Below are 19735 nucleotides of genomic sequence, written 5' to 3'. Positions count from 1 at the left end.
GTTTATTGTCTTATTTGATTCTCCCTAAAGATCTGGAAGTAGAAAATTCAGCTATTACTATTTTTATTTTACATACACATGCTCAAACTATCTCCCAAAGGTTACACAAATAATAAGTAGTACACACATGATTAATACTGGCTGACTGCTTCAAGCGCATACTTTCCTTCTACCATATTGCAATTGCCAAATGAAGATAATTTTTTATACTTCTTGGCTATTATTAATTCACAGTTTCCTAAAAAGAACATTAATTCACTCATTCAACAAATCTTTATTGAGCAATTTCTATGTGCCAGGCACAGCGGTGCAACAAAAAGAGCTGGTCTCTGTTCTTATGAAGCTTGCAATTTGGTTGGGGAGATACACAAATGAATGTGTAACTGCTATAATGGAAATAACATTGGGGTAAGTCAGTGGAGGCATTGGATAGGGCCCCTTTGAAACCAGTGCTTTAAGCTCAGATATGAAGGATGAAAAGTTGGTAGCAATTGAAGACTCTTCTAAATGGAGGCTGACAGCATGTATGAAGATCTTACGGTGGTAATCAGCTTGCTGTGTATTAAGGAATTCAAGAAAACCAGATCAATCAATAGCTTAAACATCACTGTTTCCAAACTTGGATGCACACTGGGACCACCTAGGGGAGTTTTTAAGAAATATGGATGTCCAGGCCCTGCCTTCAGAGAATTTGATTCATTTGGTCTGGGATGGAGTTTAGGCAACAGTATTCATTGAAAGCTCCACAGAAGATTCTAATGTGCCGGCAAGGTTAAGAAGCATTTTTAATTTGGTTTGCTGAATCACAGACATGGGCAAATTTATATTTAAGTACGAATAGGTTCTTGCAGAATTAATTAACATGGTGGATTTTGGATGGTACTTGTTATTTTTAAATCAGGTATTTAAATTCCGGTGGTCCATTTTCATATGGAAAGCCTAGATGATACCAACCAACTTCAATATACATGATACTTAATACAATAATCATTAGTGGCTCTTTATTTCCTCTTATATAACAGTATTTATAGTATAAGCATGGATGAGTAAACTCTAGTAAAAAGGAGACCCCCGACTCGTTCAATATCTATAATCCTAAAGAAGTATATTTCCAAAGTAGAATGAGTGGCCTTGTGGCAAAGACATATACACATCAGCCATGCAGGGACACTTAAGCGTAAGCAGAAACTTTTCAGAGATATGTTGAGATATATTGTTTAAACAGTCTTTTGTATCAGGCTTCCTAAATATAGGATACAGTTCTCATGGTAGCCCTGGGGAACAGGTAACTAACTACTGTATCCCTGCCTCATCTGTGAGCAGCAAGACAGGGTCCCAATCATTCCCAAGGACCAGAATCAGTTTGCTAAGTAGATGCTTTTCTATACTGCGGCAGGCTCAGCCTTTCCAGAAGGTTTCAGACTTATTGCTGCATGTTTATGTCGTCCTTAAGCCAAAACCTACAGCAATAGTAAAAACAATGGCTTAGAGTGCAGCTGGGAGTGATGTTTTGAAGAGAAGCAAGCTTGCTAGAAAGGAACGTCCTGGGAGAAAGCCGTTTTGAGGCCGGAGCTTTGGAGCAGACGCCAGCTGCCTTCCTAGCTAACAGAGGTTTTCCGGACACCACTGGCCGTCCTCCAGTGAAGCTGCTCAGTGAAGCTTTTCCTGGGGAGCTCGTCGAAGTTGCCAGTTCGTTTCCTGAGGAGTTCTTCAAAGTTGCCGGTTCGTTTCCTGAGGAGTTCGTCAAAGTTGTCGGTTCGTTTCCTGAGGAGTTCTTCAAAGTTGCCGGTTCGTTTCCTGAGGAGTTCGTCAAAGTTGTCAGTTCATTTCCCGAGGAGTTCGTCGGACATCTTCCTTGGAGTTGACAGCTTGTTGACGGCTCTGCAGAATTTGGACTCGTGCGCTCCCGCAGTTGCTTACTTCTCCAGGAAAGTAGGTAAAAAGCCAGGAACTGCGTGGACTGGACACCACAGAGCAATCTGACTTTGGGCATACTTCATACAACACTCATGAAAACGTGGAACTGCTGAGATCAGCGAAATCTGTAAGTTTTTGCGGCCAGGGGATCCGCGCCCCTCCCTGCCAGGCTCAGTCCCGTGGGAGGAGGGGCTGTCAGCTCCGGGAAGGAGAAGGGAGAACTGCAGTGGCTGCTCTTATGGGAAACTCATTCTACTGATTCAAACTCCAACCATAGATAGACTGAGACCAGACACCAGAGACTCTGAGAGCAGCCAGCCCAGCAGAGAGGAGACAGGCATAGAAAAAAAAACAACACGAAAAACTCCAAAATAAAAGCGGAAGATTTTTGGAGTTCTGGTGAACATAGAAGGGGGAAGGGCAGAGCTCAAGCCCGAGCTCAGGCCCTGAGGTGCATATGCAAATCCTGAAGAAAAGCTGATCTCTCTGCCCTGTGGACCTTTCCTTAATGACCCTGGTTGCTTTGTCCATTAGCATTTCAATAACCCATTAGATCTCTGAGGAGGGCCGTTTTTTTTTTTTTTTTTTTAAATCCTTTTTCCTTTTTCTAAAACAATTACTCTAAGAAGCCCAATACAGAAAGCTTCAAAGAATTGCAATTTGGGCACATCAAGTCAAGAGCAGAACTAAGAGAGCTCTGAGACAAAAGGCAATAATCCAGTGGCTGAGAAAATTCAATAAACAACACAACTTCCCAAGAAAAGGGGGGGTGTCTGCTCACAGCCACCATCCTGGTGGACAGGAAACACTCCTGCCCATCGCCAGCCCCATAGCCCAGAGCTGCCCTAGACAACCCAGTGTGACGGAAGTGCTTCAAATAACAGGCACACACCACAAAACTGGGCGTGGACATTAGCCTTCCCTGCAACCTCAGCTGAATGTCCCAGAGCTGGGATGGTGGAGCAGTGTGAATTAACAAAGCCCCATTCAGCCATCATTTGAGCAGACTGGGAGCCTCCCTACACAGCCCAGCAGCCCAGAACTGCCCTGGGGGGACGGCACTCACCTGTGACATAGCACAGTCATCACTCAACAGAGGACCCGGGGTGCACAGCCTGGAAGAGGGGCCCACTTGCAAGTCTCAGGAGCCATACGCCAATACCAAAGACTTGTGGGTCAGTGGCAGAGACAAACTGTGGCAGGACTGAACTGAAGGATTAGACTATTGCAGCAGCTTTAAAACTCTAGGATCATCAGGGAGATTTGATTGTTAGGGCCACCCCCCCTCCCCGACTGCCCAGAAACACGCCCCACATACAGGGCAGGCAACACCAACTACACACGCAAGCTTGGTACACCAATTGGGCCCCACAAGACTCACTCCCCCACTCACCAAAAAGGCTAAGCAGGGGAGAACTGGCTTGTGGAGAACAGGTGGCTCGTGGACGCCACCTGCTGGTTACTTAGAGAAAGCGTACTCCACGAAGCTGTAGATCTGATAAATTAGAGATAAGGACTTCAATAGGTCTACAAACCCTAAAAGAACCCTATCAAGTTCAGCAAATGCCACGAGGCCAAAAACAACAGAAAATTATAAAGCATATGAAAAAACCAGACGATATGGATAACCCAAGCCCAAGCACCCAAATCAAAAGACCGGAAGAGACACAGCACCTAGAGCAGCTACTCAAAGAACTAAAGATGAACAATGAGACCATAGTACGGGATATGAAGGAAATCAAGAAGACCCTAGAAGAGCATAAAGAAGACATTGCAAGACTAAATAAAAAAAATGGATGATCTTATGGAAATTAAAGAAACTGTTGACCAAATTAAAAAGATTCTGGACACTCATAGTACAAGACTAGAGGAAGTTGAACAACGAATCAGTGACCTGGAAGATGACAGAATGGAAATGAAAGCATAAAAGAAAGAATGGGGAAAAAAATTGAAAAACTCGAAATGGACCTCAGGGATATGATAGATAATATGAAACGTCCAAATATAAGACTCATTGGTGTCCCAGAAGGGGAAGAAAAGGGTAAAGGTCTAGGAAGAGTATTCAAAGAAATTGTTGGGGAAAACTTCCCAAATCTTTTAACAACATAAATACACAAATCATAAATGCTCAGCGAACTCCAAATAGAATAAATCCAAAAAAACCCACTCCGAGACATATACTGATCACACTGTCAAACATAGAAGAGAAGGAGCAAGTTCTGAAAGCAGCAAGAGAAAAGCAATTCACCACATACAAAGGAAACAGCATAAGACTAAGTAGTGACTACTCAGCAGCCACCATGGAGGCAAGAAGGCAGTGGCACGATATATTTAAAATTCTGAGTGAGAGGAATTTCCAGCCAAGAATACTTTATCCAGCAAAGCTCTCCTTCAAATTTGAGGGAGAGCTTAAATTTTTCACAGACAAAGAAATGCTGAGAGAATTTGCTAACAAGAGACCTGCCCTACTGGAGATACTAAAGGGAGCCCTACAGACAGAGAAACAAAGACAGGACAGAGAGACTTGGAGAAAGGTTCAGTACTAAAGAGATTCGGTATGGGTACAATAAAGGATATTAATAGAGAGAGGGAAAAATATGGCAAACATAAACCAAAGGATAAGATGGCCGATTCAAGAAATGCCTTCACGGTTTTAACGTTGAATGTAAATGGATTAAACTCCCCAATTAAAAGATATAGATTCGCAGAATGGATCAAAAAAAATGAACCATCAATATGTTGCATACAAGAGACTCATCTTAGACACAGGGACACAAAGAAACTGAAAGTGAAAGGATGGAAAAAAATATTTCATGCAAGCCACAGCCAAAAGAAAGCAGGTGTAGCAATATTAATCTCAGATAAAATAGACTTCAAATGCAGGGATGTTTTGAGAGACAAAGAAGGCCACTACATACTAATAAAAGGGGCAATTCAGCAAGAAGAAATAACAATCGTAAATGTCTATGCACCCAATCAAGGTGCCACAAAATACATGAGAGAAACACTGGCAAAACTAAAGGAAGCAATTGATGTTTCCACAATAATTGTGGGAGACTTCAACACATCACTCTCTCCTATAGATAGATCAACCAGACAGAAGACCAATAAGGAAACTGAAAACCTAAACAATCTGATAAATGAATTAGATTTAACAGACATATACAGGACATTACATCCCAAATCACCAGGATACACATACTTTTCTAGTGCTCACGGAACTTTCTCCAGAATAGATCATATGCTGGGACATAAAACAAGCCTCAATAAATTTAAAAAGATTGAAATTATTCAAAGTACATTCTCTGACCACAATGGAATACAATTAGAAGTCAATAACCATCAGAGACTTAGAAAATTCACAAATACCTGGAGGTTAAACAACACACTCCTAAACATTCAGTGGGTTAAAGAAGAAATAGCAAGAGAAATTGCTAAATATATAGAGACGAATGAAAATGAGAACACAACATACCAAAACCTATGGGATGCAGCAAAAGCAGTGCTAAGGGGGAAATTTATAGCACTAAACGCATATATTAAAAAGGAAGAAAGAGCCAAAAACAAAGAACTAATGGATCAACTGAAGAAGCTAGAAAATGAACAGCAAACCAATCCCAAACCAAGTAGAAGAAAAGAAATAACAAGCATTAAAGCAGAAATAAATGACATAGAGAACAAAAAAACAATAGAGAGGATAAATATCACCAAAAGTTGGTTCTTTGAGAAGATCAACAAGATTGACAAGCCCCTAGCTAGACTGACAAAATCAAAAAGAGAGAAGACCCATATAAACAAAATAATGAATGAAAAAGGTGACATAACTGCGGATCCTGAAGAAATTAAAAAAATTATAAGAGGATATTATGAACAACTGTATGGCAACAAACTGGATAACGTAGAAGAAATGGACAATTTCCTGGAAACATATGAACAACCTAGACTGACCAGAGAAGAAATAGAAGACCTCAACCAACCCATCACAAGCAAAGAGATCCAATCAGTCATCAAAAATCTTCCCACAAATAAATGCCCAGGGCCAGATGGCTTCACAGGGGAATTCTACCAAACTTTCCAGAAAGAACTGACACCAATCTTACTCAAACTCTTTCAAAACATTGAAAAAAATGGAACACTACCTAACTCATTTTATGAAGCTAACATCAATCTAATACCAAAACCAGGCAAAGATGCTACAAAAAAGGAAAACTACCGGCCAATCTCCCTAATGAATATAGATGCAAAAATCCTCCACAAAATACTTGCAAATCGAATCCAAAGACACATTAAAAAAATCATACACCATGACCAAGTGGGGTTCATTCCAGGCATGCAAGGATGGTTCAACATAAGAAAATCAATCAATGTATTACAACACATTAACAAGTCAAAAGGGAAAAATCAATTGATCATCTCAATAGATGCTGAAAAAGCATTTGACAAAATCCAACATCCCTTTTTGATAAAAACACTTCAAAAGGTAGGAATTGAAGGAAACTTCCTCAACATGATAAAGAGCATATATGAAAAAACCCACAGCCAGCATAGTACTCAATGGTGAGAGACTGAAAGCCTTCCCTCTAAGATCAGGAACAAGACAAGGATGCCCGCTGTCACCACTGTTATTCAACATTGTGCTGGAAGTGCTAGCCAGGGCAATCCGGCAAGACGAAGAAATAAAAGGCATCCAAATTGGAAAAGAAGAAGTAAAACTGTCATTGTTTGCAGATGATATGATCTTATATCTAGAAAACCCTGAGAAATCGACGATACACCTACTAGAGCTAATAAACAAATTTAGCAAAGTAGCGGGATACAAGATTAATGCACATAAGTCAGTAATGTTTCTATATGCTAGAAATGAACAAACTGAAGTGACACTCAAGAAAAAGATACCATTTTCAATAGCAACTAAAAAAATCAAGTACCTAGGAATAAACTTAACCAAAGATGTAAAAGACCTATACAAAGAAAACTACATAACTCTACTAAAAGAAATAGAAGGGGACCTTAAAAGATGGAAAAATATTCCATGTTCATGGATAGGAAGGCTAAATGTCATTAAGATGTCAATTCTACCCAAACTCATCTACAGATTCAATGCATTCCCAATCAAAATTCCAACAACCTACTTTGCAGACTTGGAAAAGTTAGTTATCAAATTTATTTGGAAAGGGAAGATGCCTCGAATTGCTAAAGACACTCTAAAAAAGAAAAACGAAGTGGGAGGACTTACACTCCCTGACTTTGAAGCTTATTATAAAGCCACAGTTGCCAAAACAGCATGGTACTGGCACAAAGATAGACATATAGATCAATGGAATCGAATTGAGAATTCAGAGATAGACCCTCAGATCTATGGCCGACTGATCTTTGATAAGGCCCCCAAAGTCACCGAACTGAGCCATAGTGGTCTTTTCAACAAATGGGGCTGGGAGAGTTGGATATCCATATCCAAAAGAATGAAAGAGGACCCCTACCTCACCCCCTACACAAAAATTAACTCAAAATGGACCAAAGATCTCAATATAAAAGAAAGTACCATAAAACTCCTAGAAGATAATGTAGGAAAACATCTTCAAGACCTTGTATTAGGAGGCCACTTCCTAGACTTTACACCCAAAGCACAAGCAACAAAAGAGAAAATAGATAAATGGGAACTCCTCAAGCTTAGAAGTTTCTGCACCTCAAAGGAATTTCTCAAAAAGGTAAAGAGGCAGCCAACTCAATGGGAAAAAATTTTTGGAAACCATGTATCTGACAAAAGACTGATATCTTGCATATACAAAGAAATCCTACAACTCAATGACAATAGTACAGACAGCCCAATTATAAAATGGGCAAAAGATATGAAAAGACAGTTCTCTGAAGAGGAAATACAAATGGCCAAGAAACACATGAAAAAATGTTCAGCTTCACTAGCTATTAGAGAGATGCAAATTAAGACCACAATGAGATACCATCTAACACCGGTTAGAATGGCTGCCATTAAACAAACAGGAAACTACAAATGCTGGAGGGGATGTGGAGAAATTGGAACACTTATTCATTGTTGGTGGGACTGTATAATGGTTCAGCCACTCTGGAAGTCAGTCTGGCAGTTCCTTAGAAATCTAGATATAGAGCTACCATTCGATCCAGCGATTGCAATTCTCGGTATATACCCGGAAGATCGGAAAGCAGTGACACGAACAGATATCTGCACGCCAATGTTCATAGCAGCATTATTCACAATTGCCAAGAGATGGAAACAACCCAAATGCCCTTCAACAGATGAGTGGATAAATAAAATGTGGTATATACACACGATGGAATACTACGCGGCAGTAAGAAGGAACGATCTGGTGAAACATATGACAACATGGATGAACCTTGAAGACATAATGCTGAGCGAAATAAGCCAGGCACAAAAAGAGAAATATTATATGCTACCAGTAATGTGAACTTTGAAAAATGTAAACAAATGGTTTATAATGTAGAATGTAGGGGAACTAGCAGTAGAGAGCAATTAAGGAAGGGGGAACAATAATCCAAGAAGAACAGATAAGCTATTTAACGTTCTGGGGATGCCCAGAAATGACTATGGTCTGTTAATTTCTGATGGATGTAGTAGGAACAAGTTCACTGAAATGTTGCTATATTATGTAACTTTCTTGGGGTAAAGTAGGAACATGTTGGAAGTTAAGCAGTTATCTTAGGTTAGTTGTCTTTTTCTTACTCCCTTGTTATGGTCTCTTTGAAATGTTCTTTTATTGTATGTTTGTTTTCTTTTTAACTTTTTTTTTCATACAGTTGATTTAAAAAAGAAGGGAAAGTTAAAAAAAAAAAAAAAAAAAAAAAGACAAACAAGGAAAAAAAAAAAAAAAAAAAGATGTAGTGCCCCCTTGAGGAGCCTGTGGAGAATGCAGGGGTATTCGCCTACCCCACCTCCATGGTTGCTAACATGACCACAGACATAGGGGACTGGTGGTTTGATGGGTTGAGCCCTCTACCATAAGTTTTACCCTTGGGAAGACGGTTGCTGCAAAGGAGAGGCTAGGCCTCCCTATATTTGTGCCTAAGAGTCTCCTCCTGAATGCCTCTTTGTTGCTCAGATGTGGCCCTCTCTCTCTGGCTAAGCCAACTTGAAAGGTGAAATCACTGCCCTCCCCCCTACGTGGACCAGACACACAGGGGAGTGAATCTCCCTGGCAACGTGGAATATGACTCCCGGAGAGGAATGTAGACCCGGCATCGTGGGATGGAGAACATCTTCTTGACCAAAAGGGGGATGTGAAAGGAAATGAAATAAGCTTCAGTGGCAGAGAGATTCCAAAACGAGCCGAGAGATCACTCTGGTGGGCACTCTTACGCACACTTTAGACAACCTTTTTTAGGTTCTAAAGAATTGGGGTAGCTGGTGGTGGATACCTGAAACTATCAAACTACAACTCAGAACCCATGAATCTCGAAGACAGTTGTATAAAAATGTAGCTTATGAGGGGTGACAATGGGATTGGGAATGCCATAAGGACCAAACTCCACTTTGTCTAGTTTATGGATGGATGTGTAGAAAAGTAGGGGAAGAAAACAAACAGACAAAGGTACCCAGTGTTCTTTTTTACTTCAATTGCTCTTTTTCACTCTAATTATTATTCTTGTTATTTTTGTGTGTGTGCTAATGAAGGTGTCAGGGATTGATTTAGGTGATGAATGTACAACTATGTAATGGTACTGTAAACAATCGAAAGTACAATTTGTTTTGTATGAGTGCGTGGTATGTGAATATATCTCAATAAAATGATGATTAAAAAAAAAAAAAAAAAAAAAAAAAAAAAAAAAATGGCTTATCTTGAGGGGGGGGCCAGAGGGGAAAGTATTTAATAAGATTGAGACCTTAAAATCAGAATTCCAAATATCATCACTGGTCCTCAGTGATATTTTTTTCCTCAATTTCTCAAAGTGTTTTGTTGTCAAAGATTGCTATTGTTTAATTTGCTAAAGATTTTCTTACTGGCAAGTATTGGGTGTCCTTACTTTTTCTCCTTTTCTTCCTTTATTTGCCTTTTGAACTCCAAACTAGCCTAATCCCAAAACAAGATTGTGAAATTTAGCACCTATTTACCCCAGATCGCACCAATATAAGATTTTAAATGGGGTTACAATAAAAAGAAATTCAGGCAAATTTCTACTGCCCTCAAAGTCTCACCCGTTTATTTCTGGGAATGTACCAGCATGTGTAACATGAGTTGACGAAATACTCATTTCTACTACCCCATGGTGGTTTGCCTAACACCTTGGATTGCAGAAGTTTATTATATAACACATAGTATACGTATAAAGTATACCTTATTATCTCACAGGATAGTATGTGCTGTAAGATAGAACACATAAAATACTTAGGTGCCTTACAGAATTTCAATGAGAACAGACGAAGAGTGCTTCTTTGCAGTCCCTCCTCCCTGGGAATCCAATGTGACACGACTGGGCTCAGGAACAAATCTGATTCACAGACAACATGCATTTCCCACAACTGCCCCACACATCCACCAACTGATTTTTGTTATTTCATCAAGTGCATCTGCCTCACTTCTCCAAGTCTGAATTCTCTCCCAAAAGGCTTGCAGGTGTCTTATGTAAACAGACTGCTGGTCGACCCTCCTAGTCCAGAGAGCACGTGAACATTTACGTATCGCAGAGGTGGAGTCGGCTTGGGCTAAAGGAAGCCCATGGAGATTAGGGACTGCATGAGGTGTTGGTTTATGATCCCACAGCACCTACCAGAGTGCCTTATTCATGACGATTGCCCAAAAAAAACTACCCTGAAATGAATTCTGCATCACAATTCACAGATAAGCCATTGTTCATGCACTGGGTACTCACAAAACAAAATTATCAAGCATAACAAATATTTCCCTAGTCTGCCTGGAAAGTGAAAAACATTAAACGATTCTTATAACCCTAAAATTAATCTCTGGTCTTTTCTTCCAGCCTTTCTTAAGTATTTTCTGGTCTCAGGCATTCACCTACGTCTAAGGCTGGTCACCACTTAAACATCAACCTTAGGGTTAAATTCAGAATCCTCTTGGTGCCTGTGTGTGTGTGTGTGTGTGTGTGTGTGTGTGTGTGCAAGCGCGTGTGTGCATTCAGAAGTAAATATTAAATTCACTTTTCCCTGGGTCAGGGGCATAGTAGATTCAACAGATTATGTACAAAGCCTATCAATGTGGGACAGCTTGTAGAAGATCATAAACACATTTTTCAGATACGAATATTGCAGCCATGCACACACCACGTGGTCACTCCTTCCCTAAGGTTTGCTCCTTTAATTGTAAATAGGCAGAAAGTCATCAAGCCAGTGTTTAATAAACTTTTAATTTGAAATGGATTACCACATGTTGTGTTTGTTTACCCATTATTAAATCTCTTAGCAACATATCAGTGATGGAAACAGTGTACTGTATCACAGCCCTGAAATATTAGAAAGAAAACCCACGGGGGGATATTAACCCCTAATAACATGCTTAGGAAGCCTCCAAGAAAAATAAATATAGGCAATGTAGCAGAAATGTGATTCAAAGAGATTTTTATGTTTTTTTGTGTGTTTTGTTTTTATATAAATCTATTCAGAATAGAAGCAGAAGATCCCTACTCAACCTTCCAATGTGAGGCTTGAATCTGTCTCCAAACTCATAGCACAGCACATGATAATCAGCTTTTTCTAAGGCATTTTCCTGAAGCATGGAACATTCTGCTTCTCATGGTATAGCATTCTCATATTGAACGTGTAGGAATTCATGTTTCCTACAGCAGTGCCTGTCCTTCTTTTAGGGGAGCTGGGAGCAGCATTCTGAGAGCTAAGTTCATAGCACTGTGCAGTAGGTATGGAAATAGCACCACATTACCCTAAGGAAAAACTGGAAAGCAAAAATGATCTGGTGAAAAACATGGCCTAAGAGTAATTGCTTCTAGTCTTCTGCTGAGTATCTTAAAACTAGATTAAAATGTCAGTAGCACTGAAATATCATTACTGTTAAGTCAGAACCACTTTCTCAAAAGTTGAAAGTTCTAAAGTAAGATTTAACTCATGCTTCATCCTAAAACATTGCAAAAGGAAAGAAGGAAGGAAGGAAGGAAGGAAGGAAGGAAGGAAGGAGGAAGGAAGGAGGAAGGAAGAGCTACATCATGAATGAAGATACGTTAGTGTCCCACATAAAGACTTTGCAGTTAACTTGACATTTGAACTTCAAACAAAAACCAACTACACATTTTCTACTTTTTTTATCTAAAGAAATTTTAACATTTCTTGTATACATCTTAATTTATTAGTTTCATCTTAGGAAGATGGTCCTCAACCATCAGAAAAGGTTTGGACTTTTTCTTCCACTTTCTGCACCTCACAGAAATTTGTTTGTTTTCACAGAATCAGGGCATCTCAGAATCCCGCAGTTGGAAGACCTGACTAATCTGATTCAACATAAAGACTTGTTGCAAAAGTCATTCTCCTGCAGAGACAACTGAATGTGACAACATCCGTGAATATACTCAACAGAGCTGCCCCATGATGCAATTTGGATTGAACCTAACTGTGACGTTGTCTTGTCTCTGTTTTGAGCCCCCTTTGATGGTGTTCCCTGCTCTTTCTCAGACTTCAAGTGCTTTAGGCAATTTCTAAGCCCTCCACCTCCCCACCTTCCCTTTATCCATGCTAAGCATAATTAGAGCACACTCATTGTTATCCGTCTAGGATGTCTGCATTTTAAATGAAAAAGTAAAGCCTTAAACCAATTAAGTATCAACACGGAATGTGTAAAGTCTGCACTTTTAAATGTGTGCATTTTGAGGACAACAAACTCCAATCATTATCCTCAAAACCAGACAATGAAAACGGTTGCCTCCTGTTTTCTCTGGTTACAGGCAAGGAAATCCCAGTTCTCAACTGTGAGAAACCACATAGTTTAATCAAGTTGCCTTATAGTGTTGGTATTTATTACATGTCTTCAATATGAATATTTGATAAGTATTATACATCTCACCTCAATTTATTTCCATAAATTGTTTAAAATCAGTTGGCATAATTTGATATATTTATATGTATTCTGTGTATAAAATTTCAATATAACATTTCCAGGTAAACATAACACTAAAATAATACTTGGTTGTCTGGGGGCAGTGGTATCTCAGTATGCATTAGTTAAGGATATTGGTTTACTCACTGGAACAAGTCCGGTGTGAATAAGGAAACCCAAGGCTTGTACTAGACCCACTTCTTAGGAAAGCAGGGGTTCTGGGAACTGGGCCTGATGATCAGTGGAGTTTCACTTGGCACAACAGGCATCATCTCCAAGGGGCTTGGTAAATTCCAATCTCAACTCAAGAAACATTCATCAGTGGAGGATGAGTACAAAGCTCTACGTTGCCAAGTTGATGGACAGAACAAGACAGGAAGACAGATGTTCTCTAAAAGGTCTAAAAGTGCAGGCTTTGGAGCTGGCCATTGTGGAGGGATCCAGCATCCTTCCCCTGTGTGCCAGTTTGGATGTATTGTATCCCCCAAAACACCATGTTCTTTAAAGCAATCTTGTGGGGACAGATATATTAGTGTTGATTAGGTTGGAATCCTTTGATTGAGTGTTTCCATGGAGATGTGACTCAATCAACTGTGAGTGAAACATTTGATTGGATAATTTGCATGGAGATATGAACGCTGCCCATTCAGGGTGGGGCTGAATTTAATCACTGGAGCCCTGTAAAAGAGCTCACAAACAGAAGGACCTCAAAGCAGCTGTGAGTGACATTTTGGAGAGCTGCTACAGCTGAGAGAGACATTTTGGAGAACGCCATTTTGAAACGCAATCTAGGAGCAAGCAGACGCCAGCCACATGCCTCCCCAGCTGACAGGTTTTCCAGACGCCATCGGTCTTCTTCAGTGAAGGTACCCTACTCTTGATGCCTTTGTTTGGACATTTTCATGGCCATAAGACTGTAATTTTGTAACCAAATAAACCCCCATTATAAAAGCCAATCCATTTCTGGTATTTTGCATAACAGCAACATTAGCAAACCAGAACACCCTGGAACATGGCCATTTCCCTGAGCTTTGTCCTCAGTCCAACACTCATCATTCTCTGCACTCTCTCTGGCTTTACTCAGTGACTTAGAGGTCTCAGCTGGAGTTTATAGGTCCATGCCTTCAACAGACACATTGTCCCACCATACTCTTCAACTCTTTCCTGAGCTTCGTTCACATCCATTTTCCCACTGTCTCTTGAACTTTTCTTCATGTAAAAAACATATGAATCTCAAATATTAGGTCCAAATTTAAGTTCATGGTTTTTCCTCTAATCTTTTACTTCCTATCAGACAATAAGAAATTTGCTGGTTGATGTCTACATCTATACATGTTAAAAGCTTAGGAATCATTTTGGCTCTTCATCATCTCTTACCATCCACATTTGATCAACAGCCCTGGTCATTCTATTGCAGCTTTGTGGTATTTTATAAATATGTCCTCTACCCTGCAACTTTTCCATCTCTGCCCTAATTCTGAGTCTCATTTTTTGCCTGGATTACTCTTAACTTTTCCTAACTGATCTTCCTGTTTCTAGACATGCCTTCCTCAAATAAGTCCTCCTCAAAATTACCAGAGGGATATACCTAAAATAGAAATTGAAATAGCTATACATCACTCCCTTCTCAAGATCCTTCAGTTGCTCCTCCCTTATTACTGATTTCTCATCAACCATAATGGACACAAAAAGATGGTAGGGAAAATACCAATGGGAAAGTATTACAAAACTAGAATTTTATACATGGATAAATGACCTATCAAAAGCAAGGGGAAAAAAAAAGACTTCTTCAGATATACAATGGCTAAGAGTTTACCCCTCACAAATCAATATTCTTAAAAAATGACTAGAGGATTTATTTCCAAAAGAAGAAAATGGAACCAGAGAGAAAACATATGTTCAAAATACTATGAAGCATAGATATTGATCAAGTGTGTCAGTAAATGAATTTTCTAAGGAAAATTAAAAAATAACTAAATTTTTTGTTTAATGAAAAAGTGCAACATAAGATGGTAGTTAAATGTGTAGATAAAGTATGTTCATATTCAGGAAGAGAAGAAAAACACTGAATGAGTTTGTATTTTTAAAGATAATTTATAGCTAAATGTGTAGATGAGAAAATTAAGGATATCAACCAAAATCATTAACAGTAAAATCTATAGAATATGAACAGGAGAGGAAAAACAAAATAGATAAAATTATTTCTGATTAAAGAGAAATTCAGAAAAGAAAATATTGCTAAAAAGCAAAGAAATAGGATGGTAAATATAAAATGAGAAATGAGATGTTATCAATAAGTATAAATAAAACAGCAATGCAAAACATATGATACATTTAAACTTACCTATTAAAATACACATATCATCTACTTGTCTTGGACATACAAATAAAACCCAGATTTATGCTGTTAATGAAGACATACACAAAACAGCCCCACAGATACATTTTTAAATTTTTAAATAAAGTGTAGAAAACCACTCTATGCCATGAAAATACTTTTAAAAAAAGTTCAGATGGTACTATTGGTATCAGAAAAACTACAATATAAAGCCAAAAAAATGAATAAGTATAGAGAGACTACATCATTATAAAAGGAATAATAACACCACACCAAAAAAATACCAATCAGAAACCTGTAGGCAATTAACAGATTTTAAATATATAAAGCAATAGCTGTCAGAATTACCAGGAGAAATGGACAAATCCAGTTATAACTGGAGATTTCACACGTATCTATTAAATAAATAAACACTGAAGATACATGAGTTAATCTTTCTAAATAAAACCAAATCAAGGAAATTAAAAACAGAAACCCTAGAGAAAATCTGAAGAAAGTAGGGGTATAGAAATAATAATGGTAACAAAGATAAACACACAGAAAACCAAAAATCAATGGAAAAGTTTAATTGAGCTAAATGCCACAGCTGTATATTGAAACGAAACTAATAAAATGGCAAAACTTAAGCAAGCCTCATAAAGAAAAGCAAAGAAGGCATATATTAATTAATATTAGGAATAAAAAGAGGAATATAGCTATAGATTTAGTGGAATTTTAAAATTGTAACAATATTTTTAGGTATTTTCTTATGGATACATAAAATATCTATTAAATAATATATTAAAAAGGAATCACTTCCTCAAAGGAGAAGAATTAGGTCACTGGGAACAGCAGTGAAAAGCAGATTTCATTTTCAACCATGTGAATGAATTGTCTATTCAATAAAACTTTAAATAAGAAATCAATTTTAAAAAACTACAAGGATACCATAATTCAATGAAGAGGTTACTGCAAATATTTTTAAAGTAATTGATCATACAGTGATTGAATAAATCAATAACAATCAAAATTTGAATCAGATATCAAAACTATTTCCCCACCACCACCAACCCCACCTAAAATAATAAGGTGCCAGACCTTCTGAGAAGACAAATGACCCAAAGATAAAATGGGCAAAGTATAGGAAGAGACAATTCACAGAAGATAAAAACCAAATGGTCAAAAAATATATGAAAGAAATGCTCAAATTCACTTGTAATCAGGAAAATTCCAATTAAAACAAAGTGATAACATTTCACAGCACTTGAATTAGCATAATTTTAAAAGTCTGACAATAACAAGGTTGATAGGATGTGAACAAATAAACTTCTGTGCACAGCCGCTAAGAGGATGAATTGATACAACTACTTGAGATAACAAAGTGTGACTATTGTGGACCTTTAGGAATATGTGTGTCCTGTGATTCATGGATTTTTCTACTGGATAGTGAAATTCTCACCCATGTGCACAAGGGGATAAGAATAATCACTGTAGCCTTGTTCGTTATAGAAAATAAAAACAGCATGAATAATAATAATATAAAAATATAATAAAATAATAATGATTTTGTTATAATCATGCAAAGGAATTCTATACAGCTATAAATTCAATAAAATAGAAATATATGTGTATATATGCACACACACACACACATATATATACACACATATAAATGTAAGGATAAATCTCAAAAACAATGATGAGAGAAAAGAGAAAATTGCAGAAGAAGATATTAAGTTTGATACATGTAAGTCAGAACTTTTGAACACTGAATAATCCAAAGAACATGATTTGTTTATACAGTGCTCGATTAAACTCATGTTTGAAAATGGCAGGCTAAGTAAATGATATTATTTGAGAACTTTTTTTCTGAGAACATTCTCTTTTATAGCCACTTCTTGCTATGGGCATGTAAGAAAGATTGGAATGTAGAGCTACAAATCAAAAAAAGTCAAACTCCACCCCCCAAAGAAACTAAATAATATTATTTTAGAGCAATAAGGTCTTGGAGAAACACTTATCTTTTGGTGAAGTAATTTTATACTTGACTGTATAATAGACAATACGGTATGAAAACTATATTCTTGTCATTGATTACCTTCTCCTTAAATGACATAGCATAGAAAGTCATATATTAACATATAATAATACCTTTGTAATGAGTTGAATATGGTTCCCAAGGAATTCATGTCCACTGAGAACCTCCGATCGTCATCTTCTTTGGAGAGCGGATCTTAGCAGTTGTGATTTGTTAAGATGAGGTCATTTGTTAAGTTAAGATGGCAATCCAATGTGAGCCCTAAGTTCAATGACTAGTCTTCTTATAGGAAGAAGAAAGGACACACAAAGACACCCAGAGAAGGTAATGTGATGACAGAGGCACAGACTGTAGTAATGAAACCACCAATTTAGGAATGCCAGGAATTACCAGCAAACACCAGAAGTTAGGAGAGAGGCATGGAAAAATTCTTCCCTAGAGCCTTCAGGAGCAGCATGGCCCTGTGACACCTTGATTTTGGACTTCTAGCCTCCAGAAGTGTGAGACAGTACATTTCTGTTGTTTTAAATCACCCAGTTTGTGTTAACTTGTTATGGCAGCCCCAGGAAACTACGACAACCCCTTAACCAGTTTTTTAAAAATAAAATAACAGAATTTAAAATATAAAAAATAGAAAACCGTAAAACAAGTCAGCCAACTGTGGAAAGAGTACAAGGAGGAAGTAGCATGGACATCCCTTGATGCACAGATGCTTTTCTTGGTTTCTTCCTCTGAAAAGCCAGCTGTGTTCTCTACTTCTGATTCTACTTTCTCTATTTCAGCCATTGAACAAACTGGAAATTCAGGGGGAAGCTGAATATGTCTTTCCTGCTTTTTTCTTGACATCCAAATGCAGAGGAAGTTTAATTACCTATTGGGAGATAAATCTGTCATCTAAACTGTTGAAAATATTACACATATAGTTGGTTTTTCTCTAGAACAATGACATAATCTGCAAAACCTACAAGGTCAATTTATGAATTCAATTTTCCAATCTTACATTTTCTTTTTGGTTGCATTACAAAGAATGTATTTTTTTTTATATACTCACGGATTTATATAATTGCTTCAGACTTTGTCAGTTGCTCTATATACTTATTAACTTTCTTTCTGCTTTAATTTATAGTTTTTCTTTATTCCTTCTAAATAACACTGGTTTCCTAACTTTTATACTGGAATGAAATCAACAGATACTCATTGAGTATTTACTATATGCAAGAGAGAATGTGTTAAGCTCAAAAATAAATGACAAAATTGTAGACTCTAGTGGTGAATATATAGGTGTTCAGTATGCAATTCTTTCGACTTCCATGTTTAAAAATTTAATAATAAAGAACTTGGGGGAAATAATTAATGGCACAGGAAATGAAATATTCAGAAAAGTAACTGACAGAAAAAGTTCCCTGGGAAAGAGAAAAGTTAGAGGCTATGTTGTTTGCATAATTTTCCCTTTTGTATCTTTACACACATGCTATGGGGAGGCTGAATCAGAGTTGCTCCCAAGCCTGCTCCCCAATGCTCAGGGTTCTTAGCCTCAGTTCTCTCCCTAACAGCATCCTAGTAGAACAGGTGAGGTCACAGCTAGGCCACCTGCCCTAGCTCTGCCAGCCCCTTTGTCCCATGACAGTCCTTCTGCACTGAAAGACACAGAGGGAAAATCATCAGGACTTGCTGGACTTACTCCAGTCCTTAAATCTCTTCGAATTCTGCATTGCAAAAGTCACTTTTCTGCTCCATCATCTGCTTTACCTGTCTTGTCTTTTCCCAATTCCGAGTTATTCTTTTTTCAGAGTATCTCCAAAAGGAATATCCACAATTTACATTTCCTTTTTCAGAAATGTTTGCATTTGAGGAAATTCACGTTGGAATAAACCCATATATCCAGTAATTTCACGTAAGAGGAAAGTGGAGTTTCTAGATGAGAATTTTTCTATTTTCAGTCTCATGAAAGAGAGCCCCTTTTGTCCTGACTTATTCTACCTTCCATCAGCAAAGGCATAATGGTATTGTTCTCATTAATAAGACTCGCTAACCTTCCATGAAATTTACAGGAGAAAATCCCTGTTATTGTTTACCAAATAAGACTGTTAGCAGACAATTACATCCTATAATTGATAATGGGCAGTAGGTTCTGCAGATAAACCAATCTAATGATAATATTTCTTTTTCACAATGTTTTTATATATAATAAGTCAGAAGAAAAGAAGGGGAAATTTTTTATCTTCAAATGCAAGTAGATTTTGGTGAAATCAAATTATTCTGTTTATCAAATATCCTCTTTCTCCAGGCCTTGTAAGTTTTAAACATTGCATCTTGTTTTTATCTCAAATATAAATTCTCTTTGCCAATCACACCAGTATTGCCAAAGTGGTCTTTTGTGAAACAAAGTTAGTACTAATTCCCATGCTATAAGTT

The 19735-nt window shown here is 37.8% G+C and overlaps 1 protein-coding gene across 1 annotated transcript in view; it reads right to left on the bottom strand.

Annotated features, from left to right (window-relative positions):
- Positions 1-19735, bottom strand: part of OFCC1 (orofacial cleft 1 candidate 1) — a 332335-nt gene that overhangs the window by 208682 nt on the left and 103918 nt on the right. Inside the window, 2 exon segments of the mRNA XM_037844751.1 lie at positions 17994-18163; positions 18165-18191. Of these exon segments, the coding sequence (XP_037700679.1) occupies positions 17994-18163; positions 18165-18191 (197 nt within the window).

This window comes from Choloepus didactylus, chromosome 7 (assembly GCF_015220235.1).
Source record: "Choloepus didactylus isolate mChoDid1 chromosome 7, mChoDid1.pri, whole genome shotgun sequence".
Lineage (NCBI taxonomy): Eukaryota > Metazoa > Chordata > Mammalia > Pilosa > Megalonychidae > Choloepus > Choloepus didactylus.
The sequence above is the reverse complement of the archived record's forward strand: the minus strand, read 5'-3'. Positions and strand labels throughout refer to the sequence as shown.